Source organism: Narcine bancroftii, chromosome 2 (assembly GCF_036971445.1).
Source record: "Narcine bancroftii isolate sNarBan1 chromosome 2, sNarBan1.hap1, whole genome shotgun sequence".
In the NCBI taxonomy this organism is placed as follows: Eukaryota; Metazoa; Chordata; class Chondrichthyes; order Torpediniformes; family Narcinidae; genus Narcine; species Narcine bancroftii.
This window is the reverse complement of record NC_091470.1, coordinates 24,476,134-24,493,932: the sequence shown is the minus strand read 5'-3', so window position 1 is coordinate 24,493,932 and position 17,799 is coordinate 24,476,134. Positions and strand designations below refer to the sequence as shown.

At 45.7% G+C, this 17,799-nt stretch overlaps 1 protein-coding gene across 5 annotated transcripts in view; it reads left to right on the top strand.

Annotated features, from left to right (window-relative positions):
- ccnk (cyclin K) overlaps positions 1 to 16,652 on the top strand; it is a 34,178-nt gene extending 17,526 nt beyond the window's left edge. For 2 of the 5 annotated variants that reach the window (XM_069916151.1, XM_069916152.1), the window contains 7 exons: positions 3,754 to 3,832; positions 4,005 to 4,174; positions 6,134 to 6,312; positions 6,516 to 6,549; positions 8,190 to 8,261; positions 10,961 to 11,035; positions 15,194 to 16,652. In XM_069916151.1, the coding sequence (XP_069772252.1) occupies positions 3,754 to 3,832; positions 4,005 to 4,174; positions 6,134 to 6,312; positions 6,516 to 6,549; positions 8,190 to 8,261; positions 10,961 to 11,035; positions 15,194 to 15,783 (1,199 nt within the window). In that variant the 3' untranslated portion in view covers positions 15,784 to 16,652. The remainder of the gene's footprint in view (positions 1 to 3,753; positions 3,833 to 4,004; positions 4,175 to 6,133; positions 6,313 to 6,515; positions 6,550 to 8,189; positions 8,262 to 10,960; positions 11,036 to 15,193) is intronic. The other 3 variants (XM_069916153.1, XM_069916155.1, XM_069916154.1) reach the window with 3 other exon arrangements.
- The last annotated feature ends 1,147 nt before the right edge of the window (positions 16,653 to 17,799 follow it).

Genomic DNA, 17,799 nt, shown 5'->3' with positions numbered 1-17,799 from the left:
GAGTCGGGCTGCCGTCTCTCTCTGCCCCCCCTCCCCGAGTCGGGCTGCCGTCTCTCTCTGCCCCCCCTCCCCGAGTCGGGCTGCCGTCTCTCTCTGCCCCCCCTCCCCGAGTCGGGCTGCCGTCTCTCTCTGCCCCCCCTCCCCGAGTCGGGCTGCCGTCTCTCTCTGCCCCCCCTCCCCGAGTCGGGCTGCCGTCTCTCTCTGCCCCCCCTCCCCGAGTCGGGCTGCCGTCTCTCTCTGCCCCCCCTCCCCGAGTCGGGCTGCCGTCTCTCTCTGCCCCCACTCCCCGAGTCGGGCTGCCGTCTCTCTCTGCCCCCCCTCCCCGAGTCGGGCTGCCGTCTCTCTCTCTGCCCCCCCTCCCCGAGTCGGGCTGCCGTCTCTCTCTGCCCCCCCTCCCCGAGTTGGGCTGCCGTCTCTCTCTGCCCCCCCTCCCCGAGTCGGGCTGCCGTCTCTCTCTGCCCCCCCTCCCCGAGTCGGGCTGCCGTCTCTCTCTGCCCCCCCTCCCCGAGTCGGGCTGCCGTCTCTCTCTGCCCCCCCTCCCCGAGTCGGGCTGCCGTCTCTCTCTGCCCCCCCTCCCCGAGTCGGGCTGCCGTCTCTCTCTGCCCCCCCTCCCCGAGTCGGGCTGCCGTCTCTCTCTGCCCCCCCTCCCCGAGTCGGGCTGCCGTCTCTCTCTGCCCCCCCTCCCCGAGTCGGGCTGCCGTCTCTCTCTGCCCCCCCTCCCCGAGTCGGGCTGCCGTCTCTCTCTGCCCCCCCTCCCCGAGTCGGGCTGCCGTCTCTCTCTGCCCCCCCTCCCCGAGTCGGGCTGCCGTCTCTCTCTGCCCCCCCTCCCCGAGTCGGGCTGCCGTCTCTCTCTGCCCCCCCTCCCCGAGTCGGGCTGCCGTCTCTCTCTGCCCCCCCTCCCCGAGTCGGGCTGCCGTCTCTCTCTGCCCCCCCTCCCCGAGTCGGGCTGCCGTCTCTCTCTGCCCCCCCTCCCCGAGTCGGGCTGCCGTCTCTCTCTGCCCCCCCTCCCCGAGTCGGGCTGCCGTCTCTCTCTGCCCCCCCTCCCCGAGTCGGGCTGCCGTCTCTCTCTGCCCCCCCTCCCCGAGTCGGGCTGCCGTCTCTCTCTGCCCCCCCTCCCCGAGTCGGGCTGCCGTCTCTCTCTGCCCCCCCTCCCCGAGTCGGGCTGCCGTCTCTCTCTGCCCCCCCCTCCCCGAGTCGGGCTGCCGTCTCTCTCTGCCCCCCCTCCCCGAGTCGGGCTGCCGTCTCTCTCTGCCCCCCCTCCCCGAGTCGGGCTGCCGTCTCTCTCTGCCCCCCCTCCCCGAGTCGGGCTGCCGTCTCTCTCTGCCCCCCCTCCCCGAGTCGGGCTGCCGTCTCTCTCTGCCCCCCCTCCCCGAGTCGGGCTGCCGTCTCTCTCTGCCCCCCCTCCCCGAGTCGGGCTGCCGTCTCTCTCTGCCCCCCCTCCCCGAGTCGGGCTGCCGTCTCTCTCTGCCCCCCCTCCCCGAGTCGGGCTGCCGTCTCTCTCTGCCCCCCCTCCCCGAGTCGGGCTGCCGTCTCTCTCTGCCCCCCCTCCCCGAGTCGGGCTGCCGTCTCTCTCTGCCCCCCCTCCCCGAGTCGGGCTGCCGTCTCTCTCTGCCCCCCCCTCCCCGAGTCGGGCTGCCGTCTCTCTCCGCCCCCCCCTCCCCGAGTCGGGCTGCCGTCTCTCTCCGCCTCCCCCTCCCCGAGTCGGGCTGCCGTCTCTCTCCGCCCCCCCCTCCCCGAGTCGGGCTGCCGTCTCTCTCCGCCCCCCCCTCCCCGAGTCGGGCTGCCGTCTCTCTCCGCCCCCCCCTCCCCGAGTCGGGCTGCCGTCTCTCTCCGCCCCCCCCTCCCCGAGTCGGGCTGCCGTCTCTCTCCGCCCCCCCCTCCCCGAGTCGGGCTGCCGTCTCTCTCCGCCCCCCCCTCCCCGAGTCGGGCTGCCGTCTCTCTCCGCCCCCCCCCTCCCCGAGTCGGGCTGCCGTCTTTCTCCGCCCCCCCCTCCCCGAGTCGGGCTGCCGTATCTCTCCGCCCTCCCCCACCCCCTGTTGTACCAGCACCAGGAAAAAAAATGCCGGTTTTCGGATTGTATACGTGTAATTAGATTGTCATCTGGAAATTGGTGTATCTGTTTGCGAATTTTTCATTTGTGGCTTTGTTTGATTTATGCATGTTGATGCTGGCAGCCAGCTTGCTTTGTCTAATGTTACAAGATGAAAATCAGTGGCTTCCACTCTAATTTTAACCAAAAAAATATATTAGTAATGTGGGAGAGTAAGTTTTAACTCCTGATAGGTTTGGTCATATTTTATTTATTTCGCCTAACGACTTTTCATTGCACTTGTAAATGCACCACCGATAGGATAGCAAGCCATAGAAAGCAAAATGGTTCCAATGATCCCCATTGTTACCAGGCAGACAGGTGATTACTTTAAACTACAGATGAGAAGAGTGAGCAAGGTCCCTGGTGGATCTATCACAGCTTTTCAATAGATACATCCAAGCCCTCTGTCTTTGGGGGCGGGGGGACTCCTTTTGAAATGTAAACTTTGATTTTAAATGACCACCTTTTATGTTATAAGTGTGCTCCCTCATTTGTGACTCTTCAGTGGGCTGAAAAATCTCAAGGTTTGTATATATTTTCATAAGATCACCCTTTATTTTTCTTAAAACACTACAGAGATGTTTTTAATTGCTGTCATCCCCAGAATTGAAGAGTTCTGCATTTATTATGTGGAAAATATTCCTTTCTGAAAGAAACTAAACTCTACTGCATTTTGATGTAGATGTTTCCATGGAAAAGTAGCTGTTGTGTATGTGATTACAGTTTACAGTATGGTAATTCATTCCTGATTTTATCATACCACTTGTTGTAATGCTTGATTTTTGTTCGCATACATTCGACAGGATATTCTCATTATTTTTTTTCTTTAATAAATGCATCATCTTATTATAAATCATAACTAGCTTGATTAGGTGTGGATAATGAAGAGACAACTGTCTTTTTGTTTTACATTTGACTGAGCAGAGAACTGGAACAATCTCCTGTTCGGGTTTGTGACCCCATGATATATTTAATACAAAGGTATAAAAGGCCATTTCCCAAATCGTGCATATTCCTGGTGTAAATAACAAACCACGTGGTGCATTTACATATTTTGCATGCCAGTTTTCTGGGGTATGGGTAGTTTTGGGATATGAAGCTTAAACTATGATGTGTGAAAAATTAGTTAGATGAAAGGTTTTTATCTCTGACCACAGTGTTCTCGCAATCTAGCCTTTGGTGTGGAGGGGGTGGCGGCGAGGGTGACGGGAGTCCTCTCTTTTTCCATTTTTGGATTTTATGATCACCCATGCGGAACAGCAAGACACCTAAACGATATTTTACTCAGCAGTTAACTTTGAATTCGGCGTTGCCTAGAGAGTGTGTTTATTTTTATATATATATAGTGCCAAAGCAAGATGACTCCACAGATTTGAGATTGTTGTAAATTGATAAGAACCTTTTTAAATTTGACCTTTATTAATCGGCCTGGAGGATGCACCAGATTGATAGAGGGCTAGGCCAGAAGATGCAAGAAAGTGAGGTTTAATGTCTGTTAATGACTTGTAACTGATAGTTTTCAAATATGCTGCAAAAATAACAAGGGTGGTTGCTTTTCCGTATCAATTTAGAGTGTAGTAGATAAACTCTAAGCTTAAACCTAACTCATTTTTTCTCCTTGATTCATAGGTTTTGAGCATAGAGGTTACACATAATGTTAGTCCAATTTTCTCTTTCTGTAGGTGACAAAAACAAACTTCAAAAGCTGGTGCAAATGGCTTGGACTTTTGTAAACGACAGGTAAATTGCCTTTTTGTAAACGACAGGTAAATTGCCTTTTTGAAATGTAGTTTTAATATAGATGTGAAAAACTGATATTGTTAATCGGATAAAAATAATTTTTGTTATTAAATGTGCTTTTTAAAAGATGCTTTGCAATAGCTCCTTTAGCTGTATACTATTTATCTTTCAGCCTCTGCACCATGCTGTGCCTACAGTGGGAACCTGAGATCATTGCCGTGGCTGTAATGTACCTTGCTGGTAGACTCTGTAAATTTGAGATCCAGGAATGGTCAGCCAAGCCAATATACAGGAGATGGTGGGAACAGTTTGTACAAGATGTGCCCGTGGAGTTGCTGGAAGGTACAGTTAACAATCACAGATTTTTACACTGAAGAGCGCCTTTTTTTTTTGCTATTTTTTCGCAAGCACTATCCCACTTCCATTCCACCCCCTCTCCCAACAGCCCTGCACAAGCTTTCCTTTCAAATCATCATTTTGTTCCTTATTTTCTTAAGCCCTGAGCACAAAGAAAATGCAATCAATATGTGTTAAAGCAAGCATGTCCAAATAAGATGTATTTCATACTGAACTAAATTGATAATGTTCAAAATAAAGTCCTCATCCACCACCCCACCAGCCTCCACATCCAACATATTAACTCCCTTGACCTCACCTGCCACCCCACCAGCCTCCACATCCAACATGTTACTTGGGTACACCTCTTCACATTCTATTCCCCTGTAAGGATTCTATTCCTTTCTCGCAATTCCTTCATCTTTGTCACATCTGCTCCCAGGATATGGTCTTCCATTCCAGAATATCCAAAATGTCCTTCAAAAATGTGGCTTCCCTTCTACTGTAATCAGCTCTGCCTTTATCCACATCTCCTCTATTTCCTGTACATCTGCCCCGGATCTCTCTACCCCTGAACGTAAAGAGGACAGGATTTTCCTTGTCCTCACCCTCCACCACACTGGGCTCCACGTCCAACATATAGCTATTGCAATTCTGCCATCTGCAACATTGATCACCATTAGATACCTTCTTATCCCTCTGGACTCTGATTTCAACCTGACGGATCATGCTCATAAAATTCCTTGGACTCTGACATCATACATCATACTATACACTAGAAGTTAATCTGCAGACGCTGTTAATTGTCGTAAACACACCAAGTTGAGCTGAAGATCTGCAGCGGTATTTCGTAAAAACACACCAAGTTGTGATGATAGGCTGTCTTCAGCATCCATAAAAAGGCAAAGATATATTGCTGATGTTTTGGGGCCTGAGCCCTTCTTCAAGGAATAAACAGAATGAGCCAGAAGCAGGAAACTCAAATCTCAGAATTCAGACAATGCCAGCTGGGATGGGGGGGGTGGGGGGGAAGACCCAAAAAAAAGGTGCTAATTGGATATGATGAGGGGAGAGGTGAGAATTTGTCATGTGTATGCAAAAGAGGGAAGGGAGAGAGACAGAGGTGGGGGAAGTGATGGCAGTAGTAGAGAGGGGAGAGGGGTTTAACGAAAGCCAGAGAAATCAATATTAATGCTATCTGGTTGAAGAGTGCCCAGTCAGAAGGTTAGGTGTTGTTCCTTCAGTTTGCAGATGGTCTCAGTCTGGCAGTTTCATTAGTCCATGGACAGACATGCCAGTAAGGGAATGGGATTGTGAATTGAAATGGATGGCCACTGGGAGATCCACACTATTGTGGCGGGTAGGGAGGGCTCGAAGGTGCTCAAGAGGGTGCGTCCGGTCTCTCCAACGTAGAGGAGACCACAATGGGAGCAGCAGATGACCCCTGCAGATTCACAAGTGAAATGTGGCTTCACTTAGAAGGACTCTCCGTCTGGACGGATGGACCTTGGGGGCCTCATCATGGCTTCTTTGACTTTCATTGGCACAGCTCTAATCCCCATGTTGAAAAATGGCAACTAAAGTCTCCAAAGGGGATCAGAAGCTTGGAAGCAAGCCCAACTCTCTTATCCCTGCATCAATGAAGCAATCAAACACACCTGAGTACTCACAAACACCTGGGAATCGAAATGTCCCAAACATTATGATGCCCTGAAATGGGGGGGACGACGACGATGTATTAAAAGTGTTGTAATTTCTACATGATCAAACCCAAATGTATGCAATGAGCACTTTAATTATATGTGAATTGTTTGATTACAAATTTAAAATGTTCTGCACAATGGCAAGCAAAGTATATAGTGTCTTTGCCCCAAACATTATGGAGGGCACTGTGTATCACCTGTCATTCATTCTTAAGTTTTGTTTCGTTACAGTCTCTAATGCCTGGTGTTTGGTCTTGTACAGATATTTGCCATCAGATACTGGACCTCTATTCCCAGGGTCAACAGCAGATGCCCCAGGCCCCCCAGCACCAATTGGCCGCAATCCCAAGCTTGGAGCAACCACTGCCACCGATACAGGTGCAGCAGGCCAAGAAGCTCTCACCTCAATCAACACCACCTCGACAGGTCAAACGAGCTGCGGTGAGCAAGAGGGTGTAAATGTGGGGTCAACAATTTTCTGCTTGATTTACTCATTGTGTGCAGATATGCAGGCTTGAAAACAGGGCGTAACTTGGTGCTCCATTCTACTGTCTCTAACTATGTGGCTATTTTATTGTTTCTTTACTTGACAGTGTATCTCAGTGGCACATTGAATCTAACTGTTATATTTGTTCTATTATTAGGTTGCTTCTCCAAAGGAAGATGGCAAGATAATGGGTATTGTACTTTTGGATTTTAATTAATTTCATAATTGCTCTCTTTGCATTGATTGATGATTTAGGGCTTTGTATTTATGTTGAGATCATAAACTCAAATAAAGAAATGATGCGTAGATAAAAGCTTCTTTGACACATTCAACCAACAAAAGAAAAAATGTTTAGAGTTCGCCTACTTCCTTGCTCTCAACCTTATAAATTATGCTTGTTCAAGTGCTCATTCAGATCTTCTAAATGTGCTGAAGTTTTCTACCTCTGTAGTCCTTTTAAGTAGTATGTTCCAGATCCCTAATACTTCATGGATGGAAAATATATTTTTCACTTCATTTCCAACCTTTTAATGGATTTAAAACTGTATTTCCCAGTTGTCTGTCTTTTCCATTCTGTCATTGTTTGGTACATCTCAATTAACACGACTCTTGGTGTCCTTCATTCCAAAGGAAGCAACCTTAATGTACTCAGTCTCTTCTTCACAGCTACAATTGTCCAGGACCGGGAACCTCACTGGTGTTATCAAATCCCTCATGTGATGTTATGATCTGAACATGTTACTCCAGCTGTGATCCAGTTTGTGTTGTATGCTGTTCTGACATTTTATTCCTCAACTGTCTAAAGGCAAGAATACCAAGTGCCTTAAACACCTTGTTTATATCTATCACACGCTCTTTAGGCATCTGTGGACTCGCTATCTAAGATCCCTGTTTCTCCGTAGTTTGTGTCTGAAAATTTATGATGATTTACCACACCTTGTTTATCCTTCTCAAATGAATTATCTCCCACTTCTCTGAATTAGATACCACTTTTATGGCCATCTAACCAGTTAATTCAAATACTTCTGCAGCCAAAAAGTTACTTTACTTTCAACCACACTGTCAATTTTATTATTATTAGGAATGTTCTTCATTGTAGTTCTTGCACTTATATACAAAGTAATGTTCTAGGAAGCTAAGGGTCCCAGTCTTTATCTCTGCAGATCTCTGCTGGATGGAACCATCTGTCAGTAAACATCTGAACATTATTGAATCTTTGTTAAAGGAACAAACAGAACATCTAGAAAAGAACAGTGCAAGATAAAGGAGCAGTAATGAGCATAATTTTCACTAGGAAATATCTTTTTCCAGCAATTTTGATTTCTGAGGAGGTATCAGAATCAAAAATGACTTGGTCAATATAGTTCATGCAAATAGGTGTTTATTTACAAAAGGCTTTCTATAACGTACCTCTTAATAGACTTAACGACTGCCAAGAAATGCAGAGTTGGGCCAAGTAACAGAGTTCAGAGAATTTTGTATGTGAAGTAATATCAAGGGTTGGAAAAGAAGGGACAAAAATAAGCACATGACTTTTTTTTAAAAAAAAAAGGAAAATTCCAATGTATTTTTAAAAGTATATTAAGGGTAAGTGGGTAACCAGGGAAAGAACAAGGCCCATCGTGGGCCAAAGGAGCAATCTGCACATACAGTTCACTCAAGAAAATGACATTGTAAAATTGAGGAATGGTAGCAGTAAATTTGTAGAGCAAGTTCCATTAATGAGAAGGTGGATAAATCCCCAGGCCCTGAATTATCAATCTGCTATAGGAGGCTAGGAAGGAGATTTCTGGGGCTCTGACAGAGATTTTTATATCTTCACTAACTGCAGGTGAAGTGCCAGATGACTGGAGGACAGCAAATATTGTACCTTTATTCAAGAAGGGCAGCAGGGAAAAGCCAGGTAATCACAGGCCAGTGAGTCCAATGCCATTGGTAGGGAAGTTATTGGGTTTATTAAAAAGAAAAGGAGGGGCTGATTTCCTCATGGAAAGGTGGTCATCAACCAAAGACCATCAATCAGCATGGCTTTGTTGTGGTGGGGTCCTGTCTGAACAAACTTTAATCAAATTTTTCCAAGAGGTGGCATCCTTATCAATAATGGCACTGAATTGTTACGGGGTCGTGAACTGTGGTATGGTCTTTGACAAGATCCTATATGGAGATTGTTTCACAAAGCTCGAGCTCATAGGATCCAGCCAAATTGGCATATAGGATCCAATTTTTTCTTTATTAGTTAACAGAGAGCAATAGTAGAGTGTTCTTTTTTGTATGATGGGAAGCCCATGACCAATTTTAAATGATGTATTGGGACCCTTGCTCTGTTTTATACTCATAATGATTTGGATGAATATAGAATGTACTAAATTTGCAAATGACATGAAAATTTGTAGCATTGTTATAATGAGAAGGTAGACTTGGGCATCTGACAATATTAATAAGTTGGGATTGTTGGTGGAGCATTTGCAGATGGAATTTAATCCTGATAAATTTACTGTTTTGTATTTTTGAAGGGCTGGTAAGGCCAGGGCATTCACAATGATGGTCTCGCCATTGGGAGCATTAAAGGACCTTGGTTTGCAAGTCTTTAGCTCCCTCTGGCTCCCAAGGCAGCACAGTAGTTAAGAAGGGTCGATTTCTACTTAGTAAGGGAAATGGGGGAAAGGCAGGTAAGTGGAAATGAGCCTATCATCAGATCAGCCATGATCACATTGAATGGCGGAGCAGGCTTGACCGGATGTATGGCTTACTCCTGATCCTATTTCTTATGTTCTTCCATTAAGGTGAGAAAAGTTTAGAGAAGACGTCAGGAATAAGCTTTTCTTTTTAAAGGGATGTAAAATACAGGATCAGGACCATTATAGCACAGCGATATGAAATGTTGGTTCGACACCAGCTGGAGTGTGTCGTGTGATTGTGGTCACCACACAAGAGAGGCTGCAGAGATTTTTGGGGACGGTGCTTGATCTGGACTATTTCAATTGTGCAGAGTGATTAGATGAGTTTGATCTCCTTGGCATGGAGAAAGCTGAGGGGACTATTCTGAGATGTGCAAAATTCTGAAAGGCTAGATAGGGTGAAATATCCTCATAGCGAAGGTATTTTGAGCTCGATGGCATAAGTTTTAAGAACTGTTTAGATTTAGAGTGGATTTTTTAAATTTAGACATACAGCACAGTAAAAGACCATTTCGGCCCACAAGTCCACGCTGCCCAATTTACACCCAATTAACCTACACCCCCGGCACGTTTTGAATGGTGGGAGAAAACCAGAGGCCCCCCCCCACCACCCAGGGAAAACCCACCCCTCACAGAAAACATGGCATTCGATCCCTGGTCCCAATTGCTAGTGTTGTAAAGGTGATGCGCTGACTGCTATGCCAACCGTGCCACCCCAAACTGGACAGGTGGAAGAATTTTTATTTTTACCCAGAATGTAGAGCATAGTCCAAGGGATGGTGGCAGAGCACACTTTAAAAGCAAAAGTAAGAATAAGCTCTCGAGTTGCCACGTTATAGAAGACAAAATATTGAGTGTTGGAAAATGGAATTGGATAAACGACTACATGTTAGTCAACTTGGACGTGGTTGGCTAATGGGCCTGATTCTGTTCTGCGACTGAAAAGTGAGGGAGAAGGATAGTTATTCACAATAGGAGGTGGTGAATAGTGGTGGTCTATCAGGATTAATGATGGGGTCATTATTGTTCACAAATATCAATGTTAGTTTAGAATCTAGGATCAAAAAACGTAATCTCTAAATTTGCCAAATGTTCGGCACTGAGGAAATTTGTATTAATGGCGGGAAATAAATTTGTGGGGGGGTGGGGGGGAGAATGCATTGCATATCAAGTTCTATACATAAATGTGAGAGAGTACATCTGAGTAGGGGGGCCACATTGGGATTACGACTGTGAGTATGTGAATTACTAAAGTTGTCCCCCAGATTAACGAGAAATCCAGCACTCTGGTTTATATCCAGAGAGGCTAAAGTTAAAAGTACTAAATTCTCATGCCATACATTACAATTTTTTTTTTACATTTACAAATGATTTACAAACCTAATACCAGAATTGTGAGGGCATGCAGACAAGGAAAAAGATGAACAAACTGGGTTTCTTTTCCCTCGAACAAAGATTAATGGGTGGCTCTTTTGAATTATGAATGGTTTTGATGGAATGGAGGTAGAGAGAATGTTTCCACGAGGGGGCTGCTAATTTATGGTGATATCCAAGTGATGCAATAGGAATGTGAAGAAATATCTTTACGCAAAATATGATGAGAATGTGAAGAATGAGTGAATAGCAGTCAATTAAAGGGAGCATAGATGAGCATGCAAGGCTAACATTGGTGGATGAGGAATGACAGTGGATCCTTTTTGCAGGGTGAATAGCTGGTTTCTATACTTTGTATGACATGTAATCTTGTTGAGCCATTATTCAGGAGTGAGTTAAAACCTTAAGGCATTAAGATTTGCGCATACACTTAAATTTGGTTAGAAGTACGGTAGTGAGTTTTCTAGTGAAAAGTTGGGTTCTCAATCAGACTACATTATTGTTTTTGTAAATTTACAAAATGCATAATATATTTTTCAATTCTTCACAGATCTACAGCCTCCTAAAATTCCCAAATTGGAAAATCCTCACCCAGCACATCCACCAGCTAGCCATCCTCCCCCAGGTATGCCTTCTCATTCTAAGTTGTAAACCATTGTTTTGACAAAGTTTTTATTTTATTTTGTTATTCAGGCACCTGCCTGCTTTTTGCTCATATGTTGACGAAGGGCTTGGGCCCAAAACGTTGGTCATGTATCTCTTCCGATCTATATAAACCTATTCAACAATCTAAACCTTCTGTACATCACACCTATAAACCCTCTATTTTTCTTGCATCCTTCTGCCCAAGAATATTTTATATATCCCTATTAGACCAACCTCTAGCACCACCCCAAAGCAATGCATTCCAGGCACCTACTCTTTAAAAGAGAAACTTATTCCTGACGTCTTCCCTAAACTTTTCTCACCTTAATGTAAGAACATAAGAAATAGGATCAGGAGTAAGCCATACATCCAGTCGACCCTGCTCAATGTGATCATGGCTGATCTGATGATAGGCTCATCTTCACTTACCTGTCTTTTCCCTATTTCCCTTGCTATGTAGAAATCTATACAGTCTTAAATATATTTACTGAGGTCGCCTCTACTGCTTCAATCAACAGCAAATTCCACAGATTCACTACCCTCTGGGGAAAAATACAATTCAGATAGATGTCCTATGGTGTTTGTTGCTGCAGGCCCAGGAGATGGGGTGGACAGCCAGCACCTATCTATTGCCTCTCATAATCTTGTAAAGCTCTATTAAGTGAACATCTTCATCGCTCCAAAGATAAAAATCCCTAGATGTTTTAACCTTGTCTTATAAGACACTTTCTCCATTTCAGACAATATCCTGGTAAATCTCCTCTGCACAAAGTTTCTCCATCTTTCCTGTTATGAGGTGACCAGAAATGAACACAATATTCTAAGTATGGTCTAACCAGAGTTTTATAGAGCTGCAACATTACCTCACTGCTCTTGAACTCCATTCCCTGACTAATGAAGCCCAGCATATGTCTTCTTAACTACCTTATCAACCTGCGCAGCAGCCTTGAGAAATTGATGGATTTGGACTTCAATGTCCCTTTGTTCTTCCACACAGAAATTATTTTGAAAGTTACGACATAATCTACTTCCATCCTTTCTGTCAAAGCCTTCATGATCATAACAGATTTCATCACAGAAGAAATCTCTGGTTCTCTTGCCTTGCACCTCTATCCTTTGTTTACTCACCCTTCTGTTTCTGAGAAAAATTTAATATTCACCCAAAGCCAACTATAATTTCCTGTTGATCTTTCTTTTGTCTCCACATAACTGAATTGGCTCATTTCTGGTGATGATCTAGTAGTTGCTTTAAAGCAAGATATCTATCTTGCAACCATTAATGACATTTAGCCAATATTTATTAATAGCTTCCTTGTTTTTCAACCTCTGCTGTCAGCTTCAGAAATTAATCCAAGGTTGTTCTATTTCTGTAATATTGCACCAATATTTTATATGCCATGTCTTCCCATTTCATCAGTCTGTCTGTAGCCCTTTGAAGTTAATGTTATGTTTATTTCCTACATTTTCTGAGCTCTGTTATCTGCAACCTGGCCATCAAAAAGATCTTATTCATTTCTGATGACAAGAACTAGGTTGTGTGGGTTTAGTGTGATTCCTGGAGGAAACAAGGACTGGTTTGACGAAAACAGCCAGGAAATCCAGGAGCTGCTGGCAAAGAAGCGAGCTGCCCACCAGGCTCACCTTACAAAGCCGTCCTGTCTAGAGAAGAAACAAGCCTTCCGTCGCGCATGCAGCCATCTTCAGCGCAAACTCCGGGAGATCCAAAATGAGTGGTGGACTAGCCTCGCCAAACGAACACAGCTACTTCAGGGGTTTCTACGAGGCTCTAAAGGCTGTGTACGGCCCCTCACCCCAAGTCCAAAGCCCGCTGCGCAGCTCAGACGGCAAAGTCCTCCTCAGCGACAAGATCTCCATCCTCAACCGATGGTCAGAACACTTCCAATCTCTTTTCAGTGCCAACCGCTCAGTCCAAGATTCCGCCCTGCTCCAGCTCCCTCAACAGCCCCTAAGGCTAGAGCTGGATGAGGTTCCCACCCTGGATGAGACATATAAGGCAATCGAACAACTGAAAAGTGGCAAAGCAGCAGGTATGGATGGAATCCCCCCAGAAGTCTGGAAGGCTGGCGGCAAAACTCTGCATGCCAAACTGCATGAGTTTTTCAAGCTTTGTTGGGACCAAGGTAAACTGCCTCAGGATCTTCGTGATGCCACCATCATCACCCTGTACAAAAACAAAGGCGAGAAATCAGACTGCTCAAACTACAGGGGAATCACGTTGCTCTCCATTGCAGGCAAAATCTTCGCTAGGATTCTACTAAATAGAAGAATACCTAGTGTTGCCGAGAATATTCTCCCAGAATCACAGTGCGGCTTTTGCGCAAACAGAGGAACCACTGACGTGGTCTTTGCCCTCAGACAGCTCCAAGAAAAGTGCAGAGAACAAAACAAAGGACTCTACATCACCTTTGTTGACCTCACCAAAGCCTTCGACACCGTGAGCAGGAAAGGGCTTTGGCAAATACAAGAGCGCATCGGATGTCCCCCAAAGTTCCTCAACATGATTATCCAACTGCACGAAAACCAACAAGGTCGTGTCAGATACAGCAATGAGCTCTCTGAACCCTTCTCCATTAACAATGGCGTGAAGGAAGGCTGTGTTCTCGCACCAACCCTCTTTTCAATCATCTTCAGCATGATGCTGAACCAAGCCTTGAAAGACCCCAACAATGAAGACGCTGTTTACATCCGGTACCGCACGGATGGCAGTCTCTTCAATCTGAGGCGCCTGCAAGCTCACACCAAGACACAAGAGAAACTTGTCCGTGAACTACTCTTTGCAGATGATGCCGCTTTAGTTGCCCATTCAGAGCCAGCTCTTCAGCGCTTGACGTCCTGCTTTGCGGAAACTGCCAAAATATTTGGCCTGGAAGTCAGCCTGAAGAAAACTGAGGTCCTCCATCAGCCAGCTCCCCACCATGACTACCAGCCCCCCCACATCTCCATCGGGCACACAAAACTCAAAACGGTCAACCAGTTTACCTATCTTGGCTGCACCATTTCATCAGATGCAAGGATCGACAATGAGATAGACAACAGACTCACCAAGGCAAATAGCGCCTTTGGAAGACTACACAAAAGAGTCTGGAAAAACAACCAACTGAAAAACCTCACAAAGATAAGCGTATACAGAGCCGTTGTCATACCCACACTCCTGTTCGGCTCCGAATCATGGGTCCTCTACCGGCACCACCAGCGTTGTCTCCGCTCCATCCTCAACATCCATTGGAGCGCTTACACCCCTAACGTCGAAGTACTCGAGATGGCAGAGGTCGACAGCATCGAGTCCATGCTGCTGAAGATCCAGCTGCGCTGGATGGGTCACGTCTCCAGAATGGAGGATCATCGCCTTCCCAAGATCGTATTATATGGCGAGCTCTCCACTGGCCACCGTGACAGAGGTGCACCAAAGAAAAGGTACAAGGACTGCCTAAAGAAATCTCTTGGTGCCTGCCACATTGACCACCGCCAGTGGGCTGATAACGCCTCAAACCGTGCATCTTGGCGCCTCACAGTTTGGCGGGCAGCAACCTCCTTTGAAGAAGACCGCAGAGCCCACCTCACTGACAAAAGGCAAAGGAGGAAAAACCCAACACCCAACCCCAACCAACCAATTTTCCCTTGCAACCGCTGCAATCGTGTCTGCCTGTCCCGCATCGGACTTGTGAGCCACAAACGAGCCTGCAGCTGACATGGACTTTTTACCCCCTCCATAAATCTTCGTCCGCGAAGCCAAGCCAAAGAAAAGACACTTCGGAGACTTTAGGATCTATCAGGAATATGTAGTTCGATTTTGTTTGATAATCATAAGTATTATGGGATTTGGATGTGACCCTCAAACCAATTTATGATCCCTCCACCTTTTTACATCATTTCATTCATCTTTATCCACCCCTTCTTTATCCACCCATATTCTTGAAGGTATTCATTTCTTGCTCAGGTGTAGTTTCACAACCATTGAAGATTATAGATGCCTCCTAAAATACTATTCCTTCATGTTTAAGAGAATTCTCAGCCAATTATTAGACAACACGGTTTTCCCCTGCTTCACTTTACTGTTTGCCTGCTTTCTGTATTCATTAAATATCTAAAAATAAAATTTGTCTCTTTTAACTTGCAGAGCGTAAGCCATCAATAAGTACAGGGGCTGCCATAATAGAAAGTGAACCACCTTCTACAGGAAACTCCTCTGAAGTGGCCAAAGCCACCATCCCACCACCTCTTCTTCCTCCTACTGCTCACCAACAGCCACAGATACCCCAGCGACCTCCGCCCTCAACTGCATACATAATGGGAATGTCAACAACAAGCTCTTACATGTCTGGAGAAGGTTTTCAGAGCTTGCAATCCATGATGAAGACTGATGGACCCTCTTATGGAAGCATGCCATCCTATGGACCTCCAACCCATGTCCCTTACCACCCACATGTTTATCCCAATCCATCTGTACCTCCTCCCACAACTTATCCACCCAATATCCCTCCCCCTACCCCAGGATATCCTCCACCAGGGTACAATCCCACTTTTTTGCCCCCTCCTCGGATTCCACCTGCCCACACCGTGCCACCTCCACCAGGACTGGGTCTTCCGCCAACCAGCTACCCTCCCCCTACAGTGCCACCTGGGGGCCAACCTCCTCCGCCGCCGCCGCCACCACCACCACCAGGTTTACCGCCTGTAGGTGGACTGTCACGAGGTTGGCTAAGGTAGTGGATGATTATGATCTGGTAAGTGAGGGATGAGATTTGGCTTCCAGTGCTTGGTGTAGCCCTGAAATTGTGCATGATCTGAATACCAGGGTAACAAAAATGCCGAAGCCCTTTACTCAGCAGATATATATGTACTAACCTGCTGAGTTCTCTCTTGCCTGCCCTCACCCTCTTTCTTGCCACCTTTACTGTCCTGTTCACCAATGTCCCAATGTATTCCTGAACCTTGTTCCATCTGGTGGTTTGGATATAATTAAATGGCACCCAATCTTCAAGCAGCCAGAGGAAAATACTGGCACACAAGTATGATGTGCTTGATGCAGATCTGTAGATATTTTTAAAAATAAGTCCTGGTCAAACTCAGCAGTGAGTGGAAAGTTAAACAATTTGGTTAGGTGCCTTAATCTTTGCAGATTCTTACATTCACAATCATTGCGCCCCCGCCCCCCCACCCCAGACCCCATAATGGTCTGTGGGTGACTGGTTTGTTCTCCCATTACTTGGCTTCGGAGGCCATATTTAAATCTGACTGAAAATGGAGAGGAAAACTGTTCAACCTTGGAAATCATCTCTCCTCTGCCTGATATTAGTGTACAGACTTCAGAGTTTGCTGAAGAAACCCCCCCCCCCTCCCCACGCCCCCCAGTATGAGGAGTGGCGCACCATTGTCATGCTTTAGTTATTGCAACCGCTATGGTCACTGGTACAACCCAAGAATTCAACTATGTATTGGGTTACTTTCTTGTCTGTATTACTGTAATGTGTTCATACATGCAAGTAGTTAAAGAGTTTATTTTTAAATGGAAAGATTTGTTACCCTTTAAGTCAAATTCATTTTCAAATCTCATTAAACATTCCTACTCCATTGTTGTTCCAGCTCTCCTATTGTTCATTATTTAAAAGGCCAAAAAAGTCTGGGTTGCCGATCTGTGTTGGTACCGTATATTTCAGCATATAAGTCGACCTTCAGATAAGTCGGGCCCCATTTTCAGCCTCATTTTCATGGTTTTTATCAGATATCGGGTGTACCAAGTCAACTCCCACCCCCCAAAAAAAAATCGCAATGACTGAGTTGTTTGGGCATTGCCTGAGGGTGGTTGTTACCTTGGAGGCTCCAGCAAAACGACAAAAGTGTGAAGTGAGTTTTAAGTTGAAAGTAATAGAAATGGCCAAGAAATCCAGCAACTGCGCTTCTGCAAAAAAAAGAGGTACAAGAAGTTGCTAAGAGATTAGAGAAAGAAAGAAGATAACTTTAAGAAAAATACCAAAGAAGCAATGCTCGATGAGGAGAGGACTCCTTCGTTAGAAAATTCATGTCTCAGCATGGGCATGTGAACAGAGGCAAGATTGGTACGTAGTCACGCAAAATGAAATCAGAGCATTTGCACTGAAGTGGGCAAAGTCGCACCCAGAACACAGTAAAGATTTTGAAGCTACAGTAGGCTGGTGCAACTGTTTCATGAACAGGAGAAATCTGGTATTATGACAAAATGCAAAAATTGCTCAGAAACTACCAAAATATCTTGATCATTTTTTTAAAAAAAGTTTGTTTTCACCAGTTTGTTATAAGTAACTGCCAGAACCATTGCATTTTGGCAAATATTGGGAACCTGGACGAAACCTCCATGAATTTTGACATGATAGGCAATGGAACAGTGGAATGCAAATGTATGAAAACTGCAAACCGGCCATGAAAGGACCAGGTTTACGGTGGTGTTATCGTGCATGGCTGACGGGATGGTTAAGACTCTTGGCAATTTTCAAACGCAAAATTAAATACCAAAAATAAAATTCCCTGCTGGTATCTTTGTACATTTTCATGAAAAAGGGTGGATGGATGAAAAGGGTGTAAAACTGTGGAACAAGTGGTCAGTCAATTTACACAAGAAATGGAGTTTGCTGGTCTGGGATATGTTTTGCAGCCACTTAACTGAGAACACTAAAAATAGATTAGCACTAAATAATACTTGGTAGAGGTTATCCCAGCTGGTTTGATGTCTATATTGCAACCTCTTCA